Source organism: Musa acuminata, chromosome BXJ2-1 (genome assembly GCF_036884655.1).
Source record: "Musa acuminata AAA Group cultivar baxijiao chromosome BXJ2-1, Cavendish_Baxijiao_AAA, whole genome shotgun sequence".
Taxonomy (NCBI): Eukaryota; Viridiplantae; Streptophyta; class Magnoliopsida; order Zingiberales; family Musaceae; genus Musa; species Musa acuminata.
Genome location: NC_088338.1, coordinates 6,114,139 through 6,130,983, shown reverse-complemented (window position 1 = coordinate 6,130,983; position 16,845 = coordinate 6,114,139). Strand labels below are relative to the sequence as shown.

Here is a 16,845-nt window from a genome sequence, read left to right as displayed (position 1 = left end):
TCAAAACACTCATCAATTGAGATTCAATAATGAAGTAAATTATTAATTATGTCATCAAGATACTTGTGCCTGTGTCCTAATCGACCCCTCGGAGGAATATGATCTATTGGTTAACATATAAAATAAATAATACTGAAAATTTTTTCACTTATCATCCATATATGCTCAAGATATTTAAAATTATATTAAATTGATGAAAAGAAAAGAAGAAAACTCAACATACAAACTTGATTGCGATGAATCTAGGACCAATTGATCCGATCCACCCATATCAAATCCTCATGTTCTAAAATATATGAATCGATAATGCCAGATAATAGATCAGATTCTATTCTAGTATCTTTTGTTAATAAAAAAAATTATACTTACTAAAACAAAAGTATACACATTGAACAATAAAAAATATCGATACAAGAAATTCTCGTATACTCACTATAGTTTACTTTGAAATATTTACTGTAACTCGTATCCTAACAATCAACGTTCAAGTCATGAAAATAATTAAGCTTCCTGTTGGAATAAGACTACATCTTTATAGGTCCTTCGTTAAGACATCTTGTCCATTTTAGCCCCTTTTTTTTATTATTTTAGATGAACAGTGTTACTTGACGATCTGTAATACCGATGGCTCTCCAAACAAACGCTTATATAATTGGAAGCAAATGTCTTATAAAGAATGATTAATGCCCCAAAGAAGTCATCAAACCCTATGCAGAAGATTTGATCCTTTCTTCTAGTTAAAAGTTTGTGCCTGCTATCTCCTTCCATCGGTTCCATTCAAACATTTTAGCAACTCATGTTCCAAGCAGAATGTGCCCCAGTCATATACTTTCACAGTTCAACAACACCCTCCAACCCATAACTCCATCAATGTTCACATGTTGCAAAGCAACGTACAAATCTGGCACGAACACATCCACATTTTCTCTGCCGCTTCTTCGGCACAGCGTAGAATAGAAATCAGAACTCAACCAGAACTCTCACAACTCCAGTTAACAAGCTCATAATATAAGAGTGCGATACGAGGACTTCTGGGGTCACTCGGTTTAGTATTTTTCATGTGGAATCCGATGCATTAACATGAATAATAATATTATTATTATTGAGTTTAGTGAAGGTATCTGATCGGGTTATAATTTTTATTTAAAGTATTTAGATTAATTTTGAAGGTTGTGAAGACAGCAGAGAGGAGAAGGCAACAGCTGCATCGCCTATAAATACCAGCGGGACTCAAAAAAACAAAGAAACGCATTTGTACCCAAATCACAGTCGCGGCGGGAAACGGCGATTTTTTGGGGCGGAAGGGGGGGAAAAGAAACCCCCGCCATCATTGGAAACCCTAGCGATCCCCAAACCCTAGTTCTGGGATTCTTGCTTCCGATTGCTAATGGCGCTCGCCCTCGAGGAATTCGTCCACGAGGAGGAGGACGTGGACCACCCGGTACGCTATCTCCCTCTCGGCCATGTCTACTCCTCCTCTGCCTCCTGCGTCAACCCTAGCGGATCCTCCAGCGTCGTCTCCAAGAAGGTGAAGGCCCGGAAGATCGTCGAGAATGGCGACCTGGGGGGCGGAGAAGAGGACGGCGGCGGCCGGAATGAGCTCTTCGGCCTTGACCCCGCGGGAATGTGCAAGAGCAGTGCCAGGCAGCCGATCTTGGTCTACCAGCGGAGGATCAAGAAGCCCTGCGTTGGTTCCCCTAAACGGCGGGTCGAGTCGTGCTCCGAGCGGTCGGAGGAGGGAAGTGATCGAGGGAGGTCTAATGGTGTGGTCGATTCGCTTGGGGATGGGCAGATTGCGAAGAAGAGGCGAATCATGAAGTATGAGTTGCTTCGATTGGGATCTGGCTCCGGTTCTTTGAACGGAAACGCTGCGCCTCGTTCGAGAGCAGGCGAAGGGTGTAAGAGGGCTAATTCTGCTGAGCCAAAGAAGCATGTTCGTGGTGCTCAAAAGGATTCTTCTGCCTTGGGCAAAGTGAAGAGATGGGTTGAGTGAGTATATCCATCGCTTGGGTAGATTAAATCAATTCTTGGAACGTGTTTTACGGGAGAAGTTTCGTTGGTCTTTGGATTTGTGAGCAATGGTATTGGATTTTTATTTCTGTGTGTGCTTATAGGTTGGAATTCAAAGGTGCAGACCCGCAGGTACTAATTGGCTTGGTGTGCAAGGCAAGTTGTTTCCGGTGACATACATTAGATAACTAATTATTTGTATTGGAATCCAAATTGACGACTTGGTTTTTGCAGGTTTTCTGGCCTATGGATGATGACTGGTACAAGGGTTCTGTTACCGAGTATAATCCACTCACCACCCAACATAGAGTATGTATTGCTATGATAATTTTTTCCAGTATAATATCTGCATCTTCTAACTTCTTCTGAAATATGATATCTCTGAAATAATCATCATGTCTCTGAAATCTTCATCTTTTACAAGCATTTGGAGAACTATGCAGTGTCGCATGTGGTTTGCTTGCGTGAAATCATGAATTCTGATATTGTTTGTTACCACAATCAAAAGTTTGGCAAGCATAACCTTTTATTCTTGCGTTCTATATATAACCCAGACTTTGAGTTGCTCAAGGTGTTGCAACCATGACCAATATTGGTTTTTCTTTTGTAACAATTTTCTACATCATGCCTTTTTATGTTCCACTTGTTTGAACAAACTCAACTCTTCTGCAGGTCGAATATGAGGATGGTGAGATTGAGCATTTAATTCTCTCGAGTGAAAGGATAAAATTTCACTTATCTTGTGAAGATCTGGAACATTTACATTTGAAATGTGGTGTTCCAAATCTAGAGAAGAAAGGGCCCAATTACAATGAATTGCTAGCTTTGGCTCTTAGTTTTCATGATTGCCAAGATCTTGAACCTGGTGAACTTGTATGGGCAAAACTTACAGGTATCTTTTAATTCACAAACGTTTACTTTTAGGTCTAATGTTCAGCCATTTTATATTTCACTCAATATGTAAATATTCTTGCTGCATCAATTAGTAGTATCATCTAGTCCATCGTTATGCAATCATTTGGATGTAAGTTTTATATATATATATATATATATATATATATATATATATATATATATATATATATATATATATATATATATATATATATATATATATAACCAACAATCTGTAAAGATGACTTTCTTATATACTCTTAAAATAATTTCAATGAGTATTGTTGTCACTATAAAATTATATCTATTTCTTTGATCTGATAAGTTTTCTGTCCTTATCAGTATGCAACAAGACTGTCACATAAGGAAGATTTTTATTCCTGTAGTTGGTTGCCTATAGCCTTGTTTTTGCGTGTTTTTACCACCATGACAAGAAAACCTTATCCATCCTGAATGTTGGAGTTTGTGTGGCCTATACTCTATCTATTGTCATTGTAATGCTGATTTTTAACCTTTTCTTAATGATTCAATAGCTGCAGTTTTCAGTGCTACCAAGGCTTTGGTGGTGTATTATATTAAGAAATGCTGGATCAATTTACATTTTGGCATATAATCCAGAGACACTATTGTTTATTTCTTCAAGGATCTTATGAAAATGATTGCATGGATGACTCTTAGAACTGCTTTGTAGCTCCAGATGTATGGAATGGGACTGATCAAAACTTTCATGAACATGTGTGAGAAATTCCATGGCTGCCTGTGTTGCTTCCAAGAAACAGCATTCCCGTAATATGTCTCTTCATTAGTTCCATGGATGCCTGTGTTGCTTAATGGATGCTGCTTTTTATTATGGGAGTGCTGTTTCTTGGAAGCTTGAACTACTGTGAATTTAGTCATTACTTGAAACTTCAAAATGTTCTTAATGCTTATTAGCTACAAAGACTTGATCTGCGGCATTTTATGAGTGGGCAAGTGCGAATGAGAATGTACACATAATCTCACAGGTGAGCAGACATTTCATTTTTCTTGATTGATGCTGTTCAGAACATAATCATAATAACTTAAGTAACTTCGTATAGGATATCTTAAAAGAAGTTGATGGCCGAGATGGCAATGCCAGTGGACAGGAAGAGTATAGGATAACTTAAATGAACTTGGTAAAGGGTATCTTATTGGTGTAGTAATTTCTTGGTTGCATGACTTAATTGTGCTGTGCACTATCTTGCTTTTTTGTGCCCTGTTTTGCCAGCTTGCACAATCCTCTTCTGTAGAAGTTCTACAGCTCTAACAATAGGCATTCGACTGACAGGGCATGCTATGTGGCCAGCAGTTGTTGTAAGTGAATCAAATTTTGGTCCACGAGGAGATCTGAAGCCCACTCGAATAAATCAATCAATTCTTGTACAGTTTTTTGGGACACATGATTTTGCAAGGTTCGATCCATTTTCTAGAGATGTATCATATTATGCTCGTAACTTAAGTGCCCGTTATTGAAACCTCAAGATGTTGGTGCAAATTGGGTTTGCTATCAAAAAGTTTTGCTTCTATCAGCAAATATCTCATGACCACATGACATTATTATTATGAAGTTTCACACCTAGTAATTTAAAAGTTACCTTTTCTGATTTGTTTACAGGATTAAGTTGAAACAGGCCATCCCATTTCTCAACGGCCTGCTTTCCTCACTGCATCTTAAGTGCAAGCAGGCACGTTTCTATCGAAGCTTAGATGAAGCAAAAATGTATGTACTCATCACACATGGACTTATATTTACCAGCTGCAGACGACTGCCTGTTGCTCTTAATTAATGCATATATGGATTCGTAGTCTGCACTCTGCATTAGGTTTATATGGCATGTGTCTGCTATTCAATCATACCATGTTGCACTAGTTTGTTGTACATGTTTCTTCTGAGGTCTGATAATTTTTTTGGGGGGCCTGATACAGTTTTACATGTTTGTCAGAGTCTAAATATCTTGTGAATAGCTTATGCACATCTTCTCTCTGCCTGCTTTCTTTTGTTTAAGTGGTAGTTGGAAAACATGATCCAACTAAACTGATGCTACAAAACGTAAGTTATCTTTAAGAACCGAGCTTTATTAAATTGTTACAAAAGTATATATGTTACTCAGAGCTGCACTAGTGTTTATCAGAAGCAGATGGCGTAAGGTGTCAAACATTTATCTCTTTTATCAGACAGATAGTATATGGCTGTATGTCTTATTCTTGCGTCCAATGTTGTTCAAAGTGCCAAGACCTGTGATTCAATACCATGACTTTACATTAAGAAATGTGGTTGGAAATAATTATTTGGTCCAATGATTGATGATTCAATGCCCTTTCATCTATTAAAGTCAACATAGATGGTGGTTTGGAAAACAGATGATTAGAAGGCAAAAAGGATCCGAGCTGAATTTAGTCATATTTTCTTTGTATAAAATTGCTTAGGTTAATTGTCATTAAATAATTAATCTCATATTCTTTGCCAATCAAAATTTGAATGTCATAAGTGGTTTCATTCTGAAGATAGCCAGAACATATGACAATTAATGTGAAAGTGGATACAACCAATTTGATCCTCATTGATTGACTATTTGTTTACGTTCGTTTAGCCCTTTGTTGCTCTTTTAATTCTTTGCTTATGTATGGATGCAGAGGAATTTGTTCTGTAATTGCATCATACATTTGGAACTAACACTTTTTGTGATTTGTAAAATAATTATTCTCATATTCTTTGCAGGTACTTGATTGAGCAGCAGCTTCCAAAGAGCATGCTGCATCTACAAAAAAGAATTGAGGCAGATGATATTAAATCTGCTTCTGGAGAGGATGAAGGAACAAAATCTGATGATGATCTCTCAACAGGCTACATAATAAATGCTGTTGAACTGGCTAGCACCTCACCAATTGAAATAGGAAATCTTCGTGTAACTAGCTTAGGTACTCATCGTTGAAATGTTCTGCACTTCAGATTATTTTATGTGACACTTCAGGAACTTGCATAATATCACTTTATTTGTTTGATGAACTGGAAAATGCATCAGGCACTATGCTTTGTGAAATGTACTTCATACATTACAATCTGTGTTGCAATTACTTTTCAGGAAAAATAGTTTGTGATTCAGACTATTTCCATAACAAGAAGCACATCTGGCCTGAAGGATATACTGCTTTTAGAAAGTTCACGTCATTGGAAGGTAACATGTTGTGTTCAGTTGCTGAATATTGCCTGGTCTCAGCAATTCGTTTTTCACAACTTTGAGGCTATTCCACTTGCTTGAACTTGACATCTAGAAGTGTTGCATATTCTTGTTGCAGATCCATGTTCAGTGATGTCATATAGGATGGAAGTTCTGAGAAATCCCAAAGTAAAAGCTCGGCCTTTGTTTAGAGTAACAACAGATGATGGGGAGCAGGTTCGAGAATCCATTTTGCTCGGCTATCTTAATTTCTTTCCTAGCCTATCCAGGCAACATAGGGAAGCATTGACATATTTTTCCATTACACGTGAAACAGTGCTAAGGTGCAGATAGTAAATTTGCAGACTGTGAACTTATTATCAAAAGGGATACATCAATAAACTTAACTTTTATTACTTATAAATGTTGACTTATTTTTTATGCATACTAGTGAAGCATTTTTAGAGTATACATTAGATGCTGAAACACCATGTCAGTAGTTTGCTGGCTCCATTATTCTTGAATCTCTTCTGAATTACAGATCGATGGATCAACTCCAAATGCTTGTTGGAAGGAAATCTACAGCAGAATAAGGAATAAGCAATGCGATGATACTCAGACCGAAGTGGAAGGAAGTGGTCTTCAGAAATCTGGCTCATACATGTTTGGATTTTCCAATCCTCACATAGCCCAGCTAATTCAGGTTTGTTAAATATTTACTTCTAATGAATTACAATTATTTTTCTCTTGATGCCCATTTTATTCCTATCAATATCTTTTGAAATCATATCATGGTGTTGAATATAACTTAGCATGGGCATCAATAGCAGATATAATATTCTTTGGTTTTATTTAGTTCACAGTTGCAGGTGTGCTATGCATCTCAGTCCTATGCGGCAATGCAAATTTAAGTTTGTTGTTAACTTTGTTCCTAATGAATGCAAGTGCTCTCTTTATTGCAAATCTCTATGTATTTTTTTCTAGATTTCAGATTGAGATTTCCTAGATTGTGTTCACATGTCTTATGGTGTATTTTCTATTGTCACTTTTTTCAACGGAACTGAGTTTCCATGCTGTTTAACAACTTGCTTCTTCAGCTAGACTCTTTTTAGGATATACCTTGCTAGCTGCATTGGTTTGAAGCTTGTAACAGGTAAGATGGAAATTGGAAAGGCTATTCTCTTAGCTATGTTCTTTTTCTAGAAAGAAAACCTTCTGTGTGTAGGCATCGTCCTATCAGTCTGGGGCCTAGGCCTAAGATCAGCACTTTGGGCCATCAAAGAGGCACAAATAAATGCTGAATCAGTATCGTACAGCTTGCTAGACCTAAGATTAGCACTTTGCTAAAGCTTTATTATTTATATGGTTGAATTAGTCATCCATTAAAACGAGGCATGACTTGAATCATCAAATACATTATTTTGGTTTATGTTACATAGTTAGGTGCATACATTAAGACAATATGCAAGCAACTGAACACACTTGCGTTGCGGCAAATAATGCAATATTGAGAGAACCGAACAACCATGGAGTGCAACCATGTTCTTATTTCTTTTTTGATTTACATCTTATTTGTTATTTTATATATCTTGAAATTTTACATTTCTTTATGGCATTGCTTTCCTTCAGTTGGACTTGTGGTACCTACGATAAAGTCATGATCTAGCAATATATACACATTTAAGTAATGATGAATACTCCTTATGTTACTATGTTTTCACAACATTTTTATAAATTGTTAGGAACTCCCAAATTCTAGAGTGTGCTCAAAGTACTTTGACAGCTATGGGGATATGCCCATGGGTTACAGAGCTGTTCGAGTTGACTGGAAGGATCTTGATAGATGTGGTGTTTGTGACATGGACGAGGTAAATCATTTTTTTGATGTTATTATGGTTTTTTCTTTAGGTTACTTTCTTTTGAAAAATATTTGTTGTGATTCTTCCTTTTATCATTATTAAATGTTTTTGTTTTTCTTAACATCAACTGAAGTTAGGCATCTCTATATGGTTCCACTTTCGTCATACTAGCTCAAATGTAAATTGGCTGACCTCTGCAGGAGTATGAGGACAATCTATTCTTGCAGTGTGACAAATGCCGCATCATGGTACATTATTAAGAGTATTATACATGGTGCCACTACAGATTGTCTAGAAATTCCTTCCCTGGTTTTCTTAATCTTATGCATTTTTCCAGGTGCATGCTAAATGCTATGGTGAACTGGAACCTTTGGATGGAGTGCTTTGGCTCTGCAATCTATGCCGGCCCGGGGCACCAAAGTTCCCTCCAAGATGCTGTCTCTGTCCTGTTATTGGTATTTTAATTTGTATATTTACCTTACAGTTTCTGGACATTTTGGATACATTGATTTTACAAGCTGTAATTGTTTTAGGTGGTGCTATCAAACCTACAACAGATGGGCGCTGGGCTCATTTGACTTGTGCCATGTGGATACCTGGTTCGTAAAAAGCTCCATACCATTGTCTTTGAGTTTTAATAGCAAAGTTCATTTTTGCCTTTAACTTATCTGAATCATCCTCAGAGACATGTCTTGTTGATGTGAAGCGAATGGAGCCTATTGATGGAATAAGCAGAATTAATAAGGTGTTCCCTTAATTTTCCAATGGATACCTTTAGTAATTCTTTCTGATTTTCTTTTGTAATTATGGTCATATTGTTGATGTGAATGTGCCAAGGAATGTTTGCACCTGAATGTGTGTTCCTGATTGACATTCATAAACATATATTAATCCTACTATGAAATGACATCCCAGGATCGGTGGAAACTTTTGTGCAGCATTTGTGGCGTATCTTATGGGGCCTGCATCCAGGTTCTTGTCTATAAATTTTTATTTAAATTATGCATGATTCAATTTCATTTGAACATATTTTCTATATAAGTCAATATCAATCAATTCAACATGTGGTACTGCATTAAGTTTAATAGACAAGCACTGTAATGGATCTTACCAAGTTTGTCTTTTAACAGTGCTCTCATAATACCTGCCGAGTGGCATATCATCCTCTCTGTGCACGCGCTGCTGGTCTTTGTGTTGAGGTACTTCTATTATTAAACACATCTCTGCATATGGGATCATTTTCCTGAGATCCCTTGTCAATTTCACTGCTGTTTGTGTTCTGTTTACTGAATTGCGCTGTTTAACGTATTCTTGCTATGTTTGTTTTTACGGACACATAGCTTGAAGATGAGGACAAAATTCACCTCATGTCACTTGATGAGGATGATGATCAGTGTATTCGCTTGCTCTCCTTCTGCAAGAAGCATAGGCAGCCATCAAATGAACGACCACCTGCAGATGACAGCTTAAGAGTGCCCACTCAGCTTGGTTCAAGTTATGTTCCTGCATCTAATCCATCTGGTTGTGCTAGGAGTGGTAGGGACATAAGCTTGATCCATCTAAGACTTATTTCTTTAACATTTTTTAGTATCATTTCATTTATAATAATAGTTTACAAAGAAAATATTGCTTCTCCTTTCTCATCTTCTTCTATATTCTCATTGGTCTGCTTGTATGATTGTTGTAAATTATCTTTTGAGCGGTGGTCTCTTAAATTGTTTTTATCGAATAGAGCCGTATAATTTCTCTGGGAGAAGAGGTCAGAAACAGCCTCAGATTCTTGGTGCTGCATCTCAAAAACGCCTATTTGTAGAGAACAAGCCATATCTGGTCACTGGTTTTCGTCAAAATGGAAGTGCCTGTGGTTTATCTGGCAATATATCTGCACAAGCTCAATGCACATTAGATGATCTTAAGCTGGGTGCTTCTCAGTTTGAGAAGCATGGAAGTGTCTGTTCTATGGCTGAGAAGTACAGAAACATGAAAGCAACATTCAGAAGGAGGCTTGCTTTTGGTAAGTTATACATTTCAACAGACTTCTTACAGTGATATTGTCGATGGCACTTCTGTGTGTTCCTTTATGTTAATCTCTCTTTCTGTTACTCGTAACAATATTATTAGATTATGGTGTATATTCCTTGTGTAGCTTCTTATGTCTGACTTTTTTTTGGAGATGCACCATATTAAGGTATTTTATGTTTGTGGTTTTTGACTGTTATCTGCAATAAAGAACCAACATCAGAATAAGATGAGATGTATGCATCCATTACTCACAGATTTTTTTACTTTATTTGACACCAAAAGTTGTTATGCAAGTCTCATCAATGCTAAAACATGAAGCTTACACTGACATTTACTAATTTTTTTTACTTTTTTTGATCCTTCAAGAAATTAATGTAGAGGAACTAAATCTAATTTCATGCTTAATATTCTTTGCAAGAAACCTCATCACCCATTTGTTACTATGAAATGGAAATTTCAATTTTTTTTCTCCTCACATGTCCGAATTTCTGCTGAAGGAGAAAATAAGGAAAAATTATTATCCTTATATCTTGGTCTTTGGCCTCTATGAGCTCTTTGACTTGTACTTGGATCCTGAAAAGATCCCTCCTCTTTGCAATGGGTGAAAACTTAAGCCAAGTTCCAGAACCAACCTTTCACTAACTTAAGTAATTTATTGACTTAAAAGCTGATTCATTTTCTCATATATTGTGCTGATATAGCGAATCTGATTTTATTTATTGTACTTTGTACCCATCCTCCCATATGGTATACTTGTAGTACACTATGTTCTTTTGCGAATCTTTCCAACATACTGGAACATTTTTTATGATAGGAAAGTCAAAAATTCATGGGTTTGGTGTTTTTGCCAAGCTTGCGCACAAGGCTGGAGACATGGTGAGCATTAAAGGTTCTATGAATATTCTTTTGTTCCTGTTGGATTACCAATATAATACCGAGAAGTGTTGTTTTGATACAGGTAATCGAGTACATAGGTGAGCTTGTTAGGCCCACAATAGCGGATATAAGGGAGCGGCGAATCTATAATTCGCTAGTGGTAAATCTGCTTTCCATTGTTGTTAATATAGATTGAAGCATTATTTCCACATGTAGTGATATAATGGAATTTGAGTATGTTTTGTTTTTATATCTATTAATTTAGCTGCAATGCAATGGGAAGCTTAAGAATTGAAGTGATTAAAAATAATGAATTGAAGAGTTGCCTAAAAATTGTCAATAAAAGAGGACCATACACTACATTGATCGAGACAAACACTTCATTGGATTGATATTAAAGTTCAGATAATGAAATGTCATTCTTTACTCTATACCATTCCAGAGTTGGACCAGTATGGTCCATTAATCTGATATGGTGCATGACTGTATATATGTTTATTTTGTTGGCAACTGACCTTATATCATGCATCTATATGGGTACAGTCTGTCCAATATTGAATGATATGATTTGATAATTGAACTAGAGGGTGACCTTGATTGTCATGGTAAGGTTCCTTCTTTTGTGATTCGGGTGATAAGAGTTTGCATCTTAGACACAACTTCTCTACTTACAGAAGTACTACTATATGTTGACACTCCACACTCTGCATTGGTGGAAGCCCTGTGCAAACGAATTGCTAACTGAATTCTTGTTTTAACTTCTTACTAATGATACAATTCCTGCTGTGTATGTGTCTCGGGTGCTGTACAATCCCTTCTATTGGCCTTTTCATTCTTTTGATCAGTGTTGACACATGCAACTAATGATAGGGCTGTTTGGTTTCAATTGTTCTCCAGACTGAAGCCTCAACTTTGCAAAAAAACAATAATTTTCTAACAAATTATAAATTTAGAATGATACAACTACTATAGTCTAGCACGGCCCTATCAGCTTTTTTCTTTTCTAGATAACCAAGCTTTAACATTCTATCCTTTTCTGCCTCTGGTCTTTTCCCTAGGAAACCTTCAGGTAGTTTGTGTTTTCATGTATACATACTTTTCCTTTTAAATGTTGAAAAGAGAGACGCAATAATCACATTTTTAGCATGTTTTATGTTTGATTTTTGTGACTTTGGAAGCAAGGGTTGTTGCCATTTGGTTAAATCCGATTACTGATTTGGCTTTCGACAATGAGGGTTACTAGTGGAAAGTGTCCGTATTACTGATTTGGCTTTGCCAATGGTATATGGGCACTAGGAGTAAGTCCATGCATGTGCAGTGTCTGTATTTGGATTAATTTTATTTGTGATTGACAAGGTGTAAATTGAGAGTGCCAATGGCCTTTTATCTTTAAAGTGAAAGATAGCAGAATTTTCAAATGGAATGGCTTAGGAAATGTAGAAAATCAACATAATTTGCTATTGCTTCAATACTCCCACACATCGGTCTCATATAGTAATACTAAGCATATGCATTGCCATTTTAGGGGCATAGTCATGTAACATAATGTCATTTGCAGCGTTTATCATGGACATGCTCTGTCGGCCCTACTTTTGGCCTGTTAACATGCCATGACTTGATCTAGGATGATACATCACTTGATCTAGGATGATAAATGGCTTTGACATATCTGAATAAGGTGTTACGGTTCTTGCCCTGGTATCATTTTCGACACATCTGACTCTTTCTAGAATCTCTTTTTGCCTGAATCAGATCCCTTGTTTAGGAAATGGAATTTTAAGATTAGCTTTCCTGATTGTTTGATGGTTCTGTATTGGAAAAAGCTGCACTGGAGATATTGGGCATAGAACAGGGGATGGGTCTGAACTAAGAAGGGAGCGGACTAAAGAGTAGAAACACTGAGAATTTACTCCCATCCAAAACAAGAGGAATGGCTTCCATTGCAGTGGAAGGATAGCTGGGGTGACCAATATAGGATGTTCCTTTCCTGCTTGTGGTATGTGTAGTATTGGAATGGACGGTGAAGCAGAGTAGTTAATGGAGAGTGGAAGCTGGATTAGCAACTAGGTAAGAAGATGAGGATTCACACCCTTGGGAATTGGTTAAGGCTTAGTTTTTACTGATATGCAAAAAAGTCTCTTTCATATATAAGAAAGGGACATCTCATCAACTAGGTGGCTTATCTGAGTCCTCGTTATGCAAGAGGACTTCACTCCTAGGAATTGTTTAACTGCCTTGAAATTTTGCTTGTGCTAGTTATTATTATTTGGCTATATCCACAACTTTGTCACTATCTGTAATTTGCTCCATGGTTACTTTGACTCAAGCTCTTCATGTTATTGTAGGAAATTATCAGATCATCTTGCTTTGCAGTCTTGATGCATGATTGCATTTAACTGTCCTATTTTTTCTTATATAAAATCAGCATGGTTCAAGGTCGTATCACTTAACCATAAAATCTATATATTTATTGCTGTGCTTTCTTTCTTTCTTTCCTTCTCTTGCCATGTTTTCACATCTATGAGATAACATTTAAAATTTAGTTCATCTGCTGCTGTTTTTTCTTTTAGATAAATTCAAATAAAGTGAGTTATTAGTTTGTTTACAGTGTTCTGATTAGCAGATTATAACCTATGCTTGCAGGGTGCTGGGACTTATATGTTTAGGATAGATGATGAGCGTGTAATCGATGCTACGAGGGCAGGAAGCATAGCTCATTTGATCAACCACTCCTGTGAAGTAAGTGATTTCACCTTGAACTTTAATTGTACAAGATAACAGCAAGTTTTGGGATAGCACTGCAATTTGTTGATTGTACAAGATAAACTGGAATAGATAACATTAGTTTTGGCAAGGATAAACTGGACCTTTGAATAGATAACAATTAGTTTTGACAAGATTGGGGATGGCACAACTTCATTATCCTGATACCATTGCAATTTCATTCTTGTTGGTGGTTCCTATGATAAGATGGATTTTCACATAAATAAGGTCTTTGTTGTCATTCATCAAGTGATTGGTCTGAGAATTTCACTATGATGGATGGCATTTTTCTGCGATTCTATTTGTTGATACATATTGCCATGAATTGTGGTTCTATCAATCAAAAAAGCATTAAAACTTTTTATGGATTGCAGCCCAATTGTTATTCGAGGGTCATAAGTGTTAATGGTGATGAACATATTATAATATTTGCAAAACGTGACATTGAACAATGGGAGGAATTGACATATGACTACAGGTATAAGTCAATCCTTGTGTCCAATATTTCCTTTTATTATATGAGATTGTGTCCAATATTTCCTTTTATTATACGAGATCTTTACATTTTTCTATTTTCATGTCAGATTTTTCTCAATTGATGAACGACTTGCTTGTTATTGTGGCTTCTCGAGATGTCGTGGAATTGTTAATGACACTGAAGCAGAAGAACAGGTGGCCAAAATTCGGGTACCTCTTAGTGAATTAGTTCAGTGGAAAGGTGAATGAGGGTTAGCTTGGTCAAGCCATGAGGGGGTAAGACTAGGGGTGCGTATTCAACAATCCTTTTGATATTTGTGATTCTCGCTTATGTCGTATCTGTTTGCATTTTTGGCCTTTGTTTAGGGATAATTTACTGAAAGTGTTATGCTTAACGGTAACATGGACTTCCGTCTTGCAATTCACTTTTTTTAGATTGTGAAGCATGCTAAGAGGTCATACTCTTTCTTGCTTATTCTGGTCAGGATGTGTTCATTGGAGTTGAAGCAGGTTCTTTAAAATTTAATATACTAATTTTTTTTTAGAAACTATAATTGGTTATAACAGAACAGAAATCTGAGTTTCCTTTTTATTGTAGTATCCGTAAGTGTTCATTAATACACCAACTAAAAAAAAACATAATTATAAAAATGAATGATGAAATGACATTTTTAACTTTTAGGATTTTTGCACATGATTTTTGGTTTATGGTTTATCAATTAAAATTTTTTTATCAGTAATCCCACATCTCACTAGCATTTACTTCTAGTGAATAAGAAAAATATTTAATCTGGTTTGCCTTTGCTTCAAACTGGGGTAGTATGATGTCGTTTTTCCTTTTGTTATATGGAATAATTGTCTACTGCAATAGTCAGCATGCAAATTATGCTGCAATGGCTATTCTGGTGACTGAATATTTTGGTTGATGAAATGGGTGTCATAGTGAGGAAGTTTGAGGAAGATTGTTGATTGGTAACTTGTGTTAAAGCATACGGCTGGTGGCAGTGAGGGCTGTTAGTGGTCCGGTTTGTTTTGGCATACCAATATATGGGATGCTGGAACGTACCACTGCATCCTTATGTTGGTGGAGAGGGTGGGAGGGGGAGGAAGAGGAAGGAGGCATTGAGGGGATGCTCCACAGATGAGGCAGGTGTACAGCGGCAGGCGATGGAGATGGTTTAGCGATGGACAAAGAGGAATGCTCGCGAATCGTGAGCTGTAGGCAACAGGTCGTTTAATAGAAAAAACAGCTGATTTAATAAGAAAAGGAGTGGATCTGACTGCCCGTAATAGGGCATCCACCTCCCAGACCAGTCTGGTTAAAAATTGGACTCCTTGTTCAGAAGTACAATTGGAAGGATTTGCTTTATAAGATTGCAGGTATAATCTAATGTTTGTCAGCATCATGGGCTGCCTTCTTTTGGAACTGGACTTGTATCAGTCCTTTTAAATATATTATACAAGAAATGCAGACTTACTGCAGATATCTTTCAACAGAAATCGTCAAGCATATAGGAGTTTATGAGTGCTGGAGCCGAAAATGGATGTTGCACATGAAGAAATAGACAATGCCAGTTTACAGATACTGACAAAACTTATTTATTTTTTTAGGGTTACATTTGCCTAGTGAGGAACTTGAGCTTTTGTTTCTGTACTGACCTTTTCCTGTTTGTGTGTTTGCATCATCAGTAAATCTCCACTACAATGAATTACTTATGACTTATTATCTGGGCACAGATGAATGTAATGAGTTTCTTTTTCTTTGGCTTCCAGGTCTTAGAAGTGCAGATGTGCCAAAAAGTCTTTTTATTTAAAAAAAAATGTAAGCTTTCTTGCAATAGTAAGTATGATTTGGCAGATTTGTAATTTTTGGGTCTTTTCCTGTTAGCATATCATACCATGTTAGATGTTATTCTTTTAATCTGACAAGAAATATAACTTTTTTTTAGAATATGGTTGGATTTGAAGTATGGACATCGAATCAATCTTCTATGGAGTCTTCAGTTTTGATATGAGGTATGCTGCAAACATCTTTCAACAGCTTTATTTTGTTATTGTAAAAAGAAAGTGATCCTTGACCTTGTCCTATACCTACAAGTCGATGATATAGTTTGTATGTTCTCTGGTCTTTTTGCTTTCAGGACACCCATGTTTTTATTAGCTTGTCTCATTCTTCCACGGAAGACAAGGTAAGCTACAACTTCCTGAAGCAACTTACTGGTAATCCTTGTATTAGTTCTTCCATACCATTGCTAACCTGTAATTGTTCTGCAGATTTTACGCCATGTAAAGGATTGCTATTGCATCTGCAAGTTATTTCACTGAATCGAGTGATCAGACTGCAAGAAAGTACGTTGATCTAGGATTTCGTTCATAAGATTGCCTTCTAAACTTATTTACTTCTTTCTTGAATTGCATGTGATTATTCCATGCATATTGATCAATTTTTTTCTCTTTATGTAGAGGAGGAAAAGAGGCTTATTTATGTATATAGTTCTTATGACCATATCAATGATATATGTGTATTTATTATTGTGTTCAGTTTATATGAGAAGGCCTAACAGGGCACCCACAGGTTTTTCCATTGGTTTTGTGCATTCGTGAAAACCTGAACCCATTTGTGCCCCGTTACATTCTTCTGTCCGTTGCTTTTATGGGATGTAGGTGTTGAGGCAGTTGGGGAACTAGTATTTCCAACTATGTTAGACAAATATCCTTTTCCTCTCAAAAGTTCCCTTGTGCATTTTGGTGAGCTTACTTCGATA

At 36.6% G+C, this 16,845-nt stretch overlaps 1 protein-coding gene across 4 annotated transcripts; it reads left to right on the top strand.

The window, feature by feature from the left end:
* The first annotated feature begins 1,247 nt into the window (after nucleotides 1–1,247).
* LOC103994496 (histone-lysine N-methyltransferase TRX1) lies at nucleotides 1,248–16,621 on the top strand. Of its 4 annotated transcripts, XM_018828185.2 has the most exons (29): nucleotides 1,248–1,989; nucleotides 2,115–2,166; nucleotides 2,245–2,319; nucleotides 2,683–2,902; nucleotides 4,214–4,337; nucleotides 4,541–4,645; nucleotides 5,645–5,844; nucleotides 6,009–6,101; nucleotides 6,223–6,320; nucleotides 6,625–6,786; nucleotides 7,826–7,951; nucleotides 8,143–8,190; nucleotides 8,280–8,397; nucleotides 8,476–8,541; nucleotides 8,626–8,687; nucleotides 8,858–8,914; nucleotides 9,073–9,141; nucleotides 9,283–9,478; nucleotides 9,675–9,956; nucleotides 10,779–10,840; nucleotides 10,923–11,000; nucleotides 13,484–13,579; nucleotides 13,978–14,081; nucleotides 14,188–14,368; nucleotides 15,854–15,902; nucleotides 16,030–16,096; nucleotides 16,222–16,269; nucleotides 16,355–16,429; nucleotides 16,544–16,621. In XM_018828185.2, exons 1-24 carry the CDS (start codon nucleotides 1,388–1,390, stop codon nucleotides 14,327–14,329), a joined length of 3,237 nt encoding a protein of 1,078 aa, XP_018683730.1. In that variant the 5' UTR covers nucleotides 1,248–1,387; the 3' UTR covers nucleotides 14,330–14,368; nucleotides 15,854–15,902; nucleotides 16,030–16,096; nucleotides 16,222–16,269; nucleotides 16,355–16,429; nucleotides 16,544–16,621. The 4 variants fall into 4 exon arrangements, with proteins under 4 accessions (XP_018683730.1, XP_064948799.1, XP_064948801.1 ...); XM_065092727.1 differs by lacking the exon at nucleotides 16,544–16,621 and having other exon boundaries at nucleotides 14,188–14,356; nucleotides 16,355–16,490; XM_065092729.1 differs by lacking the exon at nucleotides 16,544–16,621 and having other exon boundaries at nucleotides 14,188–14,356; nucleotides 15,854–15,920; nucleotides 16,355–16,490.
* The last annotated feature ends 224 nt before the right edge of the window (nucleotides 16,622–16,845 follow it).